This window comes from Diospyros lotus, chromosome 10 (assembly GCF_014633365.1).
Source record: "Diospyros lotus cultivar Yz01 chromosome 10, ASM1463336v1, whole genome shotgun sequence".
In the NCBI taxonomy this organism is placed as follows: domain Eukaryota; kingdom Viridiplantae; phylum Streptophyta; class Magnoliopsida; order Ericales; family Ebenaceae; genus Diospyros; species Diospyros lotus.
Window position 1 is genome coordinate 35979886 of NC_068347.1, and position 15982 is coordinate 35995867.

Genomic DNA, 15982 nt, shown 5'->3' on the forward strand with positions numbered 1-15982 from the left:
GCTCCCGTGGCCAAAATGTCAACTGTGTATATCCTATTAACACTAGCAGCACATTATGGCTGGAGGTTGCAACAATTTGATATGAAGAATGCCTTCTTGCATGGAGATTTGGAGGAAGAGGTGTTCATGGAACCCCCTTCCGATTTTGATAAAGGATTTTCAGGTCAGGTACGGAAACTAATGAAGGCTTTTTATGGGCTTAAATAGTTCCCCCCGGCTTGGTTTGATCGTTTTTCTAAATCTATGAAGCATATGGGCTATCTTTAAAGTAAGGGTGATCACACTCTTTTCTTTAAGCATTCTGGTGGGAGAAGGGTAACAACACTTTTGGTCTCTGTGGATAACATTATCATCACCGAGAATGATTGTGAGGAGCAAGCACACCTTAAAGACAATCTATCCAAGGCCTGTGAGATCAAGGATCTTGTAATCTTGAAGTATTTTTTGGGTATAGAGGTGACCTATTCTAAAGTAGGTATTTTCTTATCCCAAAGAAAATATATTCTTGATTTATTGTATAAGACAGGCTTGCTGGGTGGCAAAGGTGTAGGTACTCCAGTGGAATTCAATGTAAAGTTATGTGACAAAGGCAAACCGGTGGATAAAGGGAGATACCAAAGATTGGTTGGAAGATTAATTTACTTATCTTACACAAGGTCAGATATCATTTTTGCAGTAAGTTTGGTTAGTCAGTTCATGCATTGTCCAACGAAAGACCATATGCAAGCTGTGAGACGAATTCTGTGCTATTTAAAGACTACTCCAGGTAAAGGGATCTTATTTAAATCTGGGTCCGAATTGGATGTTATTGGATATACTGACGCAGATTATGGAGGGTTTTTGGTTGATGGATGCTTTACCATTGGCTATTGTGTGTTTCTTGGGGGTTAATCTAGTATCGTGGTTCATGGAGAAGTAAGAAGCAGGGAGTAGTAGCAAGATCTAGTGTCGAGGCTGAGTTTCGAGCCCTAGCACTAGGTCTATGTAAATTGTTATGACTGAAGATCATTTTGGAAGATCTAAGGATTTCTAATAGTGGGCCAATGAGATTATGTTGTGATAATCAGTTAACCGTCAGTATAGCTCATAATCCTGTATAGTATGACCGCACCAAGCATGTGGCAATAGATAGACACTTTATTAAAGAGAAGCTTGAAGTTGGTTTAATTTGTATTCTCCATGTGCCCTCAAAACAACAACTAGCTGATCTTTTGACAAAGGGGCTACCTACTAAGCGAATTGAAGATTTGGTATAGATTTGGTATGCAAGTTAAGAATGGTTGATATCCGTTCACCAACTTGAAGGGGAGTGATGGAATTTATGGAATCTATGTAGCTGTGTAGCCACAGCTTCCAGCTTCCTATTTTGGCTACACGGTTTGACGTGTTGTGCATGTGGTGGCGTGATCTCCAAGGTGATTGGCGACAGTTGTCAACAGTCTTCTTTAGGTAGTTTCCTAATCCGTTTTTGGAAGTTTCCTAAATGTATATAGTCAAAGGTTTCCTATTCTAGTTTAGGATATTTCTTAAAATGTATATTCATGATTCTTTCCTTTATTTTGTTGTATTCTTTCCAGTGTTATATAATCCTCTACTCTACAAAAGGATAGGATAGCTTCTTCTCGTCTAATAAGTGATTAAAAACAATAAAAGTTGTTGCTTTTCCACACTATTACATGAATTTTGTCTATTATATGTATTAAAAGAAGGAAAAGCAGAATTGACGGATGAAGTCTCTAGGGATTGGGCAAAGGTGTTGCTAACAGCAGGACAAGATGTTGAACCAGATGATAAAGCACATCCTTAAGGTGTCCCCGAAATAGCACTAGCCCAGAAGCCTTGCTAATCAAACAAACATTCGAATGAAACTCAACCACAACATTGTGATCACGAGTAAGTTGGGAAACACTAAGTAAATTTTTCTTTATACTTGGAACATGAAGAACATAAGGTAATGAAAGAACTGAATTAGGTTTAAGCTGTGCTTGTAAATAACCAGTACCTATATGAGTAATAGGCAGTTTCTTACCATTGCCTATGGCCACTTTATCCCCACCATTATAAGGAGTATGCAAGGACAGGTTGTTTAGTTTTGAAGTAATGTGGTTGGTTGCCCCAGAATTGACAAACCAAGATGGATCTAAAAGAAAAGATTGAGCAGCAAAATTATCAGGAGTTAAGGGTTTGGGAAAACTATTGTCTCACTCATGTAGGCTCCATTAGAATCACTAAAGGAGGCCATATAAGCTCTGGAATCAAATTGATATCCGTCATTGGGTCTACCAAACCCTTGACTAGGCACTCGCTGCAAAAGCATGGCCTATTGTCTTAATCTTTAGGATGTAGCCATTTACAGAAAGTGCATCCTTCTTAATTGACCTTAGTTGCTACTTCAATTGAAATGATTTGGCTATAGTTTGACGTGAATACAAATTTTCCAAAGAGAGCCATACCTCAGCAGATGATTCACAGCAAATCATCTGCGCTAACACCTCTTTGTCAATGGTGAAGAAGAGCTATCCCATTAAGAGTTGATAAGATCGGATCCAGCTTAGATATTTAGGATTGACCACGACTTCTCCTCCTTATGGATTGGACAGAAACTTCGCTGGAGGAGACGTCTTGTTGTGAAAGGAAACAAGATCAAAGACTTGAATTGTCACGAGGATCTGAGACTTAAAGAAGATATAATTGCTGGAATCGAGTTTTGTAAGAATGAAGTTGAAGGCCTTTGCCACCACTGAGAAATCAGATTACAAAGCAGTTGACAAGGATGAGGAGGATCGAGGAGGAGGAACTGAGCACATGATTAGAGACCATTTGGACCAAGCAATTGGCTTTGATACCATCTAATGGAAGCCCTAGGGCACAAGAAGACAGAGAACAAAAACTCAAGAAAGAGAGAGAGAGAACAACTTGTAAACTGATTTTACTGAAATGAAAAATGAACTTAACTTACAAGAGAGCCTGTGAGCTGCTTATATATGTAGCTCACAGCACAACAAAGAGGCACCGCCTCACACCAACTTATCTAATAGTAGCAACTTAAACAATTAATCAACAAACTGCTACTCAAACAAAACAATAGTAGCAAGAACAACTCTATTATTGTAAAACATTAGATGCTTCCACACACCCTACGGTCCTGACACTTTTCTTGAAGGAGTTTGTTGATGCTGTTCTAGAAGAAATACCAAATGCCACCTAGTCCTCCACCTACGAGAGATATTTAGCACAAGATTAACTTAATCCTAGGCTCTATTCTTTCAAACAAGACAGCTTATTGCATGATTCCAAAAGAGCATGAAAAATTGCAATGGCAAATTGATGAGCTGTTAGTAAAGGGATTGGTGCAATGTAAAATTAGTTGTTGACTAGATAGGATCAAACTCAACTAATTCATGAGACTATAGTCACCTTGGGAGATATATGAATCTCTTATTTTTCTATAGATGATGGTTGCATGTCTAGGTCCACGAATGAGGGCAAATTCATCGGTCAAGCATTGGGCTTTAGTTGACTCGGGTTTCACAATCCTAAGGACTGAAGTGCTGTGGATTTTTTTATTTTTTTTTGGTTGGCAAGGGAAAAAAGATGATGAGTGACGTTGCTACCACATTAGGGTAAGTTAAGAAATGTTCTGGTGCATTTTGTTTGTGTCTTGGCAGTTATTTGTTTGATGCTCTCTATTCAGAATCATTATAATGCTTCAATTTTCGTTTAGATGGTTCAGGCTGCAAGAAGTTTCATTCTGTTTTACCTATGAGATTCCTTATCTTCATAGCAACAATAAAGTTGCTCCTTTGTGATTGAAAGGTCACAGGTTTGAGTTGTGAAAACAACCTCTTCATAAAATAAAGGTAAGGCTGCGTATAAAATTGAACATCCCTAGACCCTGTCAAAGAGGGAAGACTTGTGCACTGGGAGATGCCAGTTTAACAATCTCAAGAAAAGGAAATAAACAAAATAAAGCAAAGAAAGTTGAAGTAAAGGCATAAGAATTCATAAAGGAGCTAACTGGTGTCCATCAAATTCCTATACAAGAATGAATCAAAGAATAAAAAATGTGCGTATGTAAATACATAACCTTTTAGGCAAGTAGAATCTTAGTCAGTATCCAATTTTATACATACAGATTCCCACAGATGGTATCCTTAAAGCTACCAAAGAATAAAAGAATAAGAAAATAATTAAACAGTTAAGACACCACTAGTGTACAAAACAAAATCATCCAGTCATTCACACATTAAAAGATCAAAAGACAGAAAATGCACAAGGACCTCCCATATCGTTCCTTTAATGTAGTTCTTGAAAACCTTAAGAATGAGAAGGGGAGAGGGATTAAGATGTCTAGAGATCCACTAACTACAACTGGAGAATAGATTCTGACAGAAGTCAAGGAACTCAGGGGCCTTCTTTTGGCATTCAGTCAAAAAAGTGATATTCAGATAAATAACAACACACTTGAAAATAGTATACGCATTTAGTTGTACCTCTTATCCACAGGGCGCACAATTCTAATAACTTCACCAATGCAATTTCGTGGTCCTCTCCTCTTTGTCGGATAACATCTCGAACTTCCTGTTTTTGTGTGTGTGTCCGTGTGTTTTTTTTTTTTTTTTTTTTGGGGGGGGGGGGGGAGGGGGTGTGGGAAGAAAGAAAAAAATTCATTTATGTCTAACTTAAATACAAACTACAATATAATCAAACATCAAGAACAAAATAATCATTATCGTGAGAGAGTTAAGTTACCTATATGCAGAACTCCATTGCGATAAACCTTTTACAAACAATAAGCCACATATTAGCCCCTATAATATCTCTATATGCTTACAGCTCTATATGTTTTCAACTTTATAATATCTCTACACCAATGCCTTGGAAACATCAAGTTCTCAGCTATACTAGTGCAAGAATATAAAATAGCCAAACCTCAAGAACTAGTCTATGCAGCAAAAGAAAACACAAGAAAGCTTCAAACTCTAATTACAGAAATTCAATACAGGCATAAATAATTTAACTTTTGCCATCAGGCCTTATGGTGGCCACATATCCTTTTTTTTCATCTTATCTAATAAAATAACTCCTGAAAATTAACCGAGCAGGAGTAAAAAATCTCCGGAACATCTAACTCATAAAATGAAGTAAGGTATCCCTTCTTGGCTTTTGACCGGCAGTAAGAAACCAAACGCCAACACATCTAAACTCATATAGTCCCCCCTATATCCACCACAACAACTTAATGCAGAAATCCCCATTAGACTAGAATGTCCAAGTGATTCCTCAAGTATCCCCAAGGGGAAAGTGCCAAGGTAATCAAGAACATAAAATAATATACATGGCATCATCTCAAGTACTGTAAGACATCTCTATTGTATTTGTAGATGTGTCATATCAATTAAACCAACCAACAATAGTGAGTTATTCTCAAATTGAAACCAACAGAACAAAATACCCTCCTAGAAGAGAAGAGATCAAAGAGGGGAAGAGAGAACAGGGAAACAATACATCCAAGGATTTATCAAAAATAAAATGAAACACGATTTACATTTCATTTGTGCATTCTAAAAGATGGAACAAGAAGCTTAGCTATTCAAAACTATGATAATTGTTTTTTGATACTTATCATCTCATTGTTTTCCTTTCCCACAAAATATATTGTATAATTGAGACATAGCTATCAATTTTGAGAAGAAAATATCCAAAGGAAAAGGGGGAATATGTTATCAAAAATGCATTTTGACATGATTAGTGTGCATGTGCATGAGCGTGTGCGTGTGTGAGAGGAGGGGGGGAGTCAAATTGTTGAAAGAAAATGATGCTCACATTTAGAAGTACATAGGACAATTTCTGACAAAATACATCTCAAACCATGTTTAATAGCATGTTGCTTCCCTGGTCTGTCAACCAGATGATCCACATTACAAGTAACTTTTGAGCGAGAATGCGAGTTAAAAAAAAAATAAAGAGCTGCTTTTTATTAATGCCTACAGAAGCCAACAAAAGCAAATGGGTTCACTCTAAAAACAAGATGTTATAACAAAAAAAGAAAAAAAAACACAAAGAAATAACATTTCAATTGCATAAATTTTGACATGCGCAAACTGCAAAGAATTACTAGGTCAAAACCTTGAAGCAATATTTTCATAAATGCACTAGCACAGAATTTACATCACAAAATACAATGTTCTCATGAATGCAGGAAATGTCGCACAAAGTGGAAGATGCCATCATATTTGACAGTCATACTCAACAGTATAAATCAAACATCAATACTTACATCTTTCCCAAAAAGAATTGCTTTCACTTTGGGAGACGAGACAGCCACCTGACATGCAACAATTTTCAATGCAGCATCTGATGAAGGAATCTTAGGCTTACTTGGCTTAACACCTAGCTTTCGCCTGCAGCCTACTGCACCACAGTAGCAATCTTGATCTGCACCAAATTGAACAAACCTGCGAAATTAAATAGGTTAGCTCCAGCAAATACAGATATATGGTTGTTGTAATTGACTCGTTACTAAGCCATTCAGGCATGGTTACCCTTGGCATATGCATAAACCTGATAATAAGCTACCTTACAGAATAAGCAAGACACATCATCTGATGAATAAATGAAGAGAGAATATCAGCACATACTGATAATCATAAGTCAGATGCTCCCCCTTTTTTATGTCCCGAGTTGCAAAAATGCCAATCCTTGTCTCGCCATCAATTATCCTAACATAGAATCTTGAGTGAGTAGAATTACAACCACTATAGATTTGAATTTGCAGTAAGAATGAGCAGAGAACCATTTTTGCATCTCAGTGTTTGGACAACAGCTATGATTAATATATCTTGACTTGTTTCCTTTGTATGTGGCATCAATCACCATATCACGATTAATTTCACACAAATAAAAATTTGTTTCTCCACGGTGTTTCATTTTCCAAAGCCTTTCCTCGCATGTTTTGTCATCGATAACTGCATTTAAGGAAATAATCCGTTACAAAACTCCTGATGAGGGAATCTACAAACTAAAAATTAATAATTTCAGATAGAAAGGAAACAGACTGCTGATAAAGAGAGAATGAATGCCACCTTCTCCAACATATTCTATTACGAACTCTCCTTGCTTAATATCTTCATCTGCCACAATCCCTGATCCACATTTCTCCGTCTACAACAAATGCAAGACATTTGAGACAGAAAATGTTCAGACCGCCACATAAAATTCTTAACAAGTTTAGAGACATTAGTCTAAAATGAAGCGGATCGATGACGATGGAGTCTCTCATTACAGAGAAATAAATAGGAAAAGATCTACAAAACATGAATACATCATATTCACAATTAAGGAGAGCTAACACAGCTTCTTAGCAAGATACTAAGAGTCCATAAAAATCTAGCAAAATTGTAAAACAGGATACTAACTTGGGAATACTCTCATATAAAAATGACAGAACATAGTATAAACAAAAGAAATAATTGCCCAAGTAGAGCATTTATCTTTTCTCACTCTGTTGAATTGTACATGTTATCAAACTGTCTCAATCAAAGCTCCCAAACAAAGTCTTCACCTACTGCTAACAGGTGCTATGGTGATGCCTTGCCCCGGGAAAGTTTCCCCAAAAATGAAATCTCCAAACAAACCTTGTCACCCAATAAAGCACACACACATAGGGGCCTGGCAGGCTGGTGTTGCCGACATGTTGGAGATGCACACCTGAAGTGTCCAACAAATTTTTACTATTTTTAAAGGGGACAAGTTTTGAGTTCCCCTTCTGGACACTTCGAAGACATATAAAACAGGGATTATTTCGTTTCTAGATTCTGTATTTTCAAGATTATAGTGACAATTGTTCTAGAATCATTTTTAAACAAGAGATGTTACTCAATGTAACAGGAAATTCTAAATATTCCAATTCAGCCCCCACCCCCACAAAGGTGAGATTATTACCATTTTGTGCTGACACACATGCCATGTATTTAACAAAATATTTAAGTAGAAGTTATACCTTAACTAGCTTCATCTTTTTGGGAAGCCTATGCTGGAATGCTTTATTGAGACATGAACCCCCACATTTACAGCCCGAGGAGCAGGTTGATAGTAGCATTCTGGAGAAAGACAGGAATAAACCACGTGAAAAAAATAGCATCCTGAAACAGAAAATAGTGGTCAAACTTTATAGTTCAAGCAACACTTTATCTCAATTGGCACATAATTGATATCATTGTTCACATCCTTTCAAAATTAACAACATATTTTGTGCTAATATATAATCTCCATTTAATAAAAAAAGAACAACTAAAAATATAAAAAAAGGTTGGGTCAATGCCGAAACCCCAGGAAGGGGGTTCTGAATATTGCCGAAGCCCAACAGATGGGCTCCCGCTTTAGAACCCATATGATGGGTTCAGCTGCTCAAGAACCCAGTGATGAAGAGAGAGAAAGAGGCAAAAACAGAGGCGGTAGAAGAAGAAGAAGAAGCTAAACCCATCCAGAACCCACCTCCAGTGAAGGTTCCAGCCATTGGTGGAGCCGAATAGATGGGGTCTGGAGCTGGAACCCATTTGGTTGGCTTCGGTGATCCACCCACCCTTTGTTTATTTTTTTACTTTTTTTAACTATATAGAGATTTTATTTAATATTATCTTAATTAAAATTTAATTAACGTCGTTACTAGCAGAGAGGGTGTCTTGGCAATGTAGGTAAAGTACCAGAACTAATTTGGCAAAAAATAAAGCATGGGGTGTCTGAGCCAAAGGCCAAAAATACAAGGGGTGTACTGTCTGTAAGAACAGAAAGAACAAGAAAATAAGAGAGAAAGAGAAAGCAAGAAAACGAGAAGCAAAGTCATGAATAATGCCTCAACCAGAATGAATTAACCAACTGAAAATAAGGCATAGCTAGTATATTTATAACCAGCCATCCTCTACAACAGAATGACAATAACCTACTTACAACTTGACTAATTAGCCTCAACCAAATACAGCAACTATCACAACAATAATACAAAGCATAACAGCAATACACCAAGCTATTCAATATTAATTTCTTCTACATTCCCCCTCAGATTAGACTTCCTGTCAGAAGTAGAACATCTGAGCCTCCTTGACATATCTGAAACTGCAGTGGACTGTGAATGCATAGGTGACGAGCGAAGCCCAAGTTTATTACATAAAAATGACAGCCTGTCCCTTGACAAACCCTTGGTAAAAATATCAGCCACTTGATGCTGAGTAGGTACATATCGAATTTCAACCTCTCCATTCTCCACCTTCCCCCGAACAAAATGCACATCAATCTCAATGTGCTTAGTGCGAGAATGAAAAACTGAATTTTCAGCTATGCTCTTTGCTGCTAGGTTATCACACCACAAAATTGGAACATGAACTAATGGATATCCCAATTCTGAAAACATGCACTTGAGATTGATGTGCAATACTCAGCCTCACCCACAGATCTAGCAACCACTGATTGCTTCCTTGAACTCCAAACTAACAGATTCGGTCCAAGAAAAACACACAACCTGCTGGTGGACTGCCTGCTAACTTTGTAGTCAGCATGGTCTGCATTAGTGTATACTGTTACGGACAAATCACTAGACATAGGAGCAAACATCAACCCCAAACCAATGGTTCCCTTGAGATACCGAAGTAAACATTTGCAAGCTAACCAATGCTGCAATTTTGGAGAGGATAAAAACTGGCTTAATTTGTTTACCACAAAGGCAATATTTGGTTGAGTATAGGTCAAGTATTGGAGAGAACCAATAATAGTTCTATAGAGTGATGGATCATAAAATGAATCTCCTTCATCAGTCAATGAAACTCCCAAGTTCATAGGTGTATCACAGGGTTTACCATCCTGCATTGCAGCCTTTTTCAACAGATCCAATGTATACTTGGATTGAGTAAGATATACACCACTAGCATCTCTATAGGCTTCAAAACCTAGGAAATAGTTGACAGAACCTAAGGTTTTGAGGGCAAAATGAGTGTTCAAATCCTGAATACAAGCTTGAAGGGCAACAGGATTAGAACCTGTGACAAGGATGTCATCAACATACACCAAAATAAAGATTACAGCTTTAGCAGTCCTTTTAATGAATAGAGATGCATCAGAAACAGCCCTTGTAAAACACCAACTTTGCAAGGCTGACCACAATTTCGTGTACCAAGCTCTTGGAAATTGTTTAAGACCATAAAGTGACTTTTCCAACTTACACACATAAGAGGGAAACTTAGAATTAACAAAACCCTTAGGCTGAGACATATATACATCTTCCATAAGGTCTCTATTAAAAAATGCATTGTTAACATCCGCTTGTTGAATGTCCCATCCAAACGTTACAGCCAAGGAGAATAAAACTCTAAGGGTGCATTTGATTGCAAGCATAGAATTTGCACGAAAAAAATTTCTAGGCAATTAAATTGTTTAGAATTAAATTTCAGGAAAAATGTTAATTGAAGGTGTTTGATTGATTTAATTTTTTATCTAGAAATTGTTATACTTTTCCAACTTTTGATGTTTGATTGTCATTATTTTCCATGAAAATCATCACATACACGCATGTAGATAATTAATAATCAAATACACAAATCAATAATCAACTATATAAAATAATCAAATATACGCATATTCAAAAAATAAATCAAATATACATAAACAAAATATTCAAAAAATAAATCAAATATACATACACCCAGCCCAGCAAGTTCAACGACAACCGTCGTCACCGCCTAGCCACAACAGCCATCAGTGGCCGCTGCTACCACCATTGCCACCGTCGTGGCCATCCATGCCCACGCCTTCGCTATCACCTATGTTCTGCTTGCCGATGGGCGCCCCTATAAGTCGCTATCACTCACCAATGGTCGTTGTCGCCAGGGCTGATCCTTCTCTTCTCCGTTGATGGGCAGTGGTGGAAGGGGAAGGCCAGCGTGGGTTTTTCCATTTCTATGGAAAATTGATTCTAAACCAACCCGCCCCCCCATGAGAAAACCAATTCCAATAAAAGTGGGAAAAGAGCATCACATGACCACAAATTGAAAAATATTTTTCATGAAAAATTTGGTCAATCAAATACCTCAAAAGCTGAAATTTGAGTGGAAAATGGTCATTTTCCATGGAAAAGATGGCCACTCAAACAGACCCTAATGGTAGGAGCCTTGATAACAAGGTGGAAGGTCTCAGCATAGTCAATCCCAGAGTTTTGAAGAAATCCCTTAGCTACCAATTGGAACTTGTGCTTAAGAATTGATCCATCAGATTTATACTTAACCCAAAACACCCACTTGCAACCAATTAGGTTCATATCAAATGAAAATGGAATCAGATCCCATGTATGATTATGCTGGAAGACAGAAAATTCCTCCTCCATAGCCTTAATCCAATTAGGGTCTAAGAGAGCTTCATGGACTGAACTAGGTTCTAGGGCACAAGTGGCCTATCTACGTTGCTTGTACGTTACCCAGCCTAAGTGGTTGTCCCTTGCGCAATGGTAGTACAATTCATGCTACCATAGTTCTATTTGAATGTCTCTTTTTCAAGCCTTATTTGGCTATAAGCCTCCCCACTTGTCGGCCACACTGCCGTCTTCCTCGGTGGCTACTGCTGATGACCACTTACAGTAGCAACAAGAAGTGTTGCGTAGGGAGTTGGCTACAACCCAGCACAGGATGAAGCAATTTGCTAACGCGGCCTAGTGAACAGGAATTTTCAGTGAGAGATCTGGTTTACCTGAAGCTAACACACTCCTACTAGCAAGCTCTTACTCACAGTCAAGTATCCAAGCTCAACCCCAAGTTTTTGTCACGAGATCAGTATGTAAATAAGGGAAGAATATAGGGTATTAGAGTAATATGGAGTAGGCTGGCCGTTACAGCACATGGGCCTATTTCAAATGAAACCAAATAGTGGCGCCAAGGTATGGGTAATATATAACCAGCCTTCGTGTCCAGAGAAAGCAATTTTGAAAAGATAATTGATTCATTGTTTCCCTCTCAATTCTCTCTCACGCTCTCCCTCTCTTTCACTCTCTTCTCTCAAATTCTCTCCCCTTACTCTTCTTTCTCTTCCTAATACGCGGGTTTCCCACGCAAGCCTTACTGAATTGCGAGGAAACGACCCTTGTCAGATTCATAATCTGACAATTTGGTATCAGAGCATCATCTTGGGTGATCAATTGGTGTCAGAGATGGCGGACGGTACTCGGATGAAACAGATGGAATCGCAGCTTCATCAGGTGTCGACAACTATGGGAGAGATGCAGAACCGGATGGAGGCACTGGAGAATTCTGTAGATCGAAGAATTGACGGAGTGGTGCAAGTTTGGCGAGAGGAAAGCAGGACGCAAGCGGCGAGGTTGGAGGATTAGATGAGGGAGCAGGGTCAGGCCCTCAGAGATCAGATGCAACAATTTGTTTTGATGCTCACTCGCTAAACTTAGGTGCGACTTTCACCTAAGTTTCCTCCAAGGGATAGATCGGAGCCGATTTTGCATGACCACGGGGGAAATTCCCGATCGGAAGGATCGGCAAAATTAGAGATCAAGCCTCCAGGCAGAGAGGAGAATGTGGGAGTTAGAAGGCCAGGCTACGGAATCGGATCACACCAGATCGGCTTCCCTATGCCTAAGATGGAGATACCTCTCTTTGATAGCCAGAACCCATGGTGGTGGGCGAGACATTGTGGCAGGGTATTTAGCCTGCACAATGTGGCTGACGCTTAGAAGGTGACGCTAGCGGCTCCGTATCTCAATGACGAAGGGGATGCATGGTATCAAGGGTGGATCGAGGTGAAGGAAGAGTGCTCGTGGGACGAATTTGTGGCAAGACTTTGTGAGCGATTTGGGGAGAAAGAAATGTTGGATGTGGTAGAAGAGTTTAATAAACTGAAACAGGGAGGTTCGGTACAGGCTTACCAACAAAGGTTTGAGGAGATGAAGGCTCTCATGTTACTATCAAATCCCACGTTGACAGAAGGCTATTTTGTATCAAGTTTCATTAGCGGCTTGAACGAAGAAGTTCGTCCCACAGTTAAGATGTTCCAGCCCAAGACGGTCCAACAAGCAGTTGAATGTGCTAAGTGGCTGGAGTTAACAGTGGAGGCTCTGGTAAAAAAACAGAAGAATGTGGCTAGAGTATGGCAGACCACGCCCTTACCATCCAATAACAAGGGATGGGGAAGGAATGGGGGACATGTGGGAACTGGCAGGAGAGGATTGGCAGCTCTACCAGCGCCTACCCAGCCGCCTCAAGGACAGTTGGTAGAGCAGAGGAGGTTAGCCGGCTTGTGCTTCAGGTGTGGAGACAAGTACACACCTGGCCATCAATGTAGAAGACAATTATTGTTGCTAGAAGGGGAAGAAGACGGAGGAGGAATGGAAGAGGAGGATAGCAACATTGTGGAAGAAGTTGGGGACGAGGAGAAGGTCGAGATCTCCCTACATGCACTAAGGGGAGTTGTGATTAACAAGATTATCAAAGTGGAAGGCAAAGCAAGAGATATCTGCCTGATGATCCTAATTGATAGTGGAAGCACACACAGCTTCTTGGATGAGGGGATAGCAAGGACACTGAAATGCAGACTCTCGGGAACTCAACCCTTGTCGGTGACTGTAGCTAACGGTCGAAAGGTTTTGTGTAAATCAGCTTGCGTAGGGTTTTGTTGGCAGATGCAGGGGGAAGACTTTGAAGCTAACCTCCGCTTGCTTAAGCTAGGCAGATGTGATATGGTATTAGGTGTAGACTGGATGAGAGAAGTGAGCCCCATTTGTTTTGACTTTAACAAGATGGAGGTCACATTTGAGAAAGGGGGAAAGAGAATGACCCTGACTGGCAGCATAGAGACTGGAGCATATAAGATGATTTCAGGAAGAAGGTTGCAAAAGTTATTCAAAAGTAAGTGGACACAAGTAGCTCAGTTATTCTCAGTACAGAGTATGGACATGAGGGGAAATACAGATGATGACGAGCACTACGGGCTGAACTTAGTTAAGGCGACGCCCACTCCTTGGGAGGTAACTCAATCCGATTCTCTTAATTTACTCTTAGATGAATTTGTGGATTTGTTTGAGGAACCAAAGTCGCTACCACCCCTAAGACCAATAGATCATACCATTAACCTCAAACCCAATACTGAAGCCATCAACATCCGTTCATATAGATACCCCCCAAAACAGAAAGCAAAAATTGAGCGCATGATTAAAGACATGCTACACACTTCTGTTATACAGCCTAGTACCAGTCCCTATGCCTCACCCTTGTTGTTAGTAAAGAAGAAAGATGGGAGTTGGCGATTTTGTATTGATTACCGCCAACTCAATTCACAAACCATAAAAAACAAATTCTCTATACCCATCATTGAAGACCTATTAGATGAATTGCAGGGCGCCAACATCTTCTCTAAGCTTGACCTAAGGTCGGGGTATCACCAAATCCGAATGCATTCCAAAGATATCCACAAAACAGCCTTTCGAACCCATCAAGGCCACTATGAATTCTTGGTTATGCCCTTTGGTTTAACCAATGCCCCAGCCACATTTCAATCCCTTATGAACCAAATATTCGAACCCTACCTCCGCCAATTTATCTTGGTATTTTTTGATGATATTTTGGTTTACAGCCCTTCCTTTAACAAACACCTGGAGCACTTACGGACTACTCTACAAATCCTCCGATTCAATAAGTTGTATGTTAAGAAATCGAAGTGTGCATTTGCACAAACCCAAGTGAAGTATCTTGGCCATATTATTTCAGGAGAGGGAGTTAGCACCGACCCACAAAAGGTGGCAGCCATGACAGCTTGGCCCAGACCGGTTAACGTGAAAGCCTTACGCGGGTTCTTGGGCCTCACAGGGTACTACCGAAGGTTCGTCAAGGATTATGGCATCATAAGTAAACCGTTAATGGAGCTGCTTAAAAAAGAGGGGTTTCGCTGGAATGAGAGGACAGAGGAAGCTTTCAGGCGATTGAAAACTGCCATGAGTACGGTACCCACACTCAGTTTGCCCGATTTCAATCAGCCTTTCATATTGGAGACCGATGCTAGTGATGGAGGGGTGGGGGCAGTGTTGGTGCAATGAGGGAGGCCGTTGGCTTTTATCAGTCAAGCACTAGCGCCCAAACATTTGGGCTTAAGTGTCTATGATAAAGAGCTCCTGGCTGTTCTCATCGAGGTAGAGAAATGGCGACATTACCTTGAAGGAGGCTCGTTTGTTATCAAAACTGATCATGAGAGCCTTAAGTTTTTACTACAGCAGAAATTGTATACACACCTCCAGCGGAAGGGCATGTCGAAGCTAATGGGCCTGGATTATAGCATGCAGTATCGGAAGGGCCAGGAGAACAAAGCAGCTGATGCTCTGTCTCGTTGTATGGAAGAAGGAGCATCTGCAGCCATCACCGCGACCACCCCTGATTAGCTACGAGAGGTGGCGTTCAGTTACAACAAAGGGGAATGGATCAAAGAGTTGTTGGAACAGCTAATTCTGACACCAGACAGCAAGCCAGGTTATGTGTTGAAAAATGGGTTATTACGGTACAAAGATAGAATAATAATTGGGGAGGACCAAGCTCTACGTCACAAAATCCTAGAAACATTGCATGACTCCCCTGTGGGGGGTCATTCGGGAATCCAGAACACCTACAGCAAAGTTAAACAGCTCTTCTTCTGGCCAGGATTACGGAAAGATGTGATGGAGTATGTCAAAGGCTGTGACACTTGCAACAGATGCAAGCATGAGAACATACACCCTCCCGGATTGCTACAGCCACTTCCCATTCCCGCTCAAGCATGGACCCACATCAACATGGACTTTGTCGAAGGCTTGCCGAAATCCGAAGGTAAGGACTATGTGTTGGTCGTGGTGGATCGTATGACAAAATATGCCCACTTCTTGGGTTTGGCCCATCCCTTCACCGCCCAAGAGGTGGCACGAGTTTTCTTGGATCAGGTCGGCAAACTGCATGGGCTACCTCAAGTAATTGTC

At 40.0% G+C, this 15982-nt stretch overlaps 1 protein-coding gene across 22 annotated transcripts in view; it reads right to left on the reverse strand.

Annotated features, from left to right (window-relative positions):
• The window catches only part of LOC127811650 (histone-lysine N-methyltransferase ASHH3), a 58244-nt gene that overhangs the window by 4248 nt on the left and 38014 nt on the right, over window positions 1-15982 (reverse strand). For 21 of the 22 annotated variants that reach the window (XR_008025766.1, XR_008025765.1, XR_008025764.1 and 18 more), the window contains 7 exons: window positions 8003-8144; window positions 7086-7164; window positions 6797-6968; window positions 6642-6722; window positions 6281-6458; window positions 4753-4780; window positions 4494-4581 (listed from right to left, as the gene is read on the reverse strand). Coding sequence is in view for 14 of the 22 variants with exons in the window: in XM_052351685.1 (XP_052207645.1) it covers window positions 4494-4581; window positions 4753-4780; window positions 6281-6458; window positions 6642-6722; window positions 6797-6968; window positions 7086-7164; window positions 8003-8144 (768 nt within the window). In the remaining 8 variants the exon portion in view is untranslated. The remainder of the gene's footprint in view (window positions 1-4493; window positions 4582-4752; window positions 4781-6280; window positions 6459-6641; window positions 6723-6796; window positions 6969-7085; window positions 7165-8002; window positions 8145-15982) is intronic. The other variant, XM_052351695.1, reaches the window with a different exon arrangement.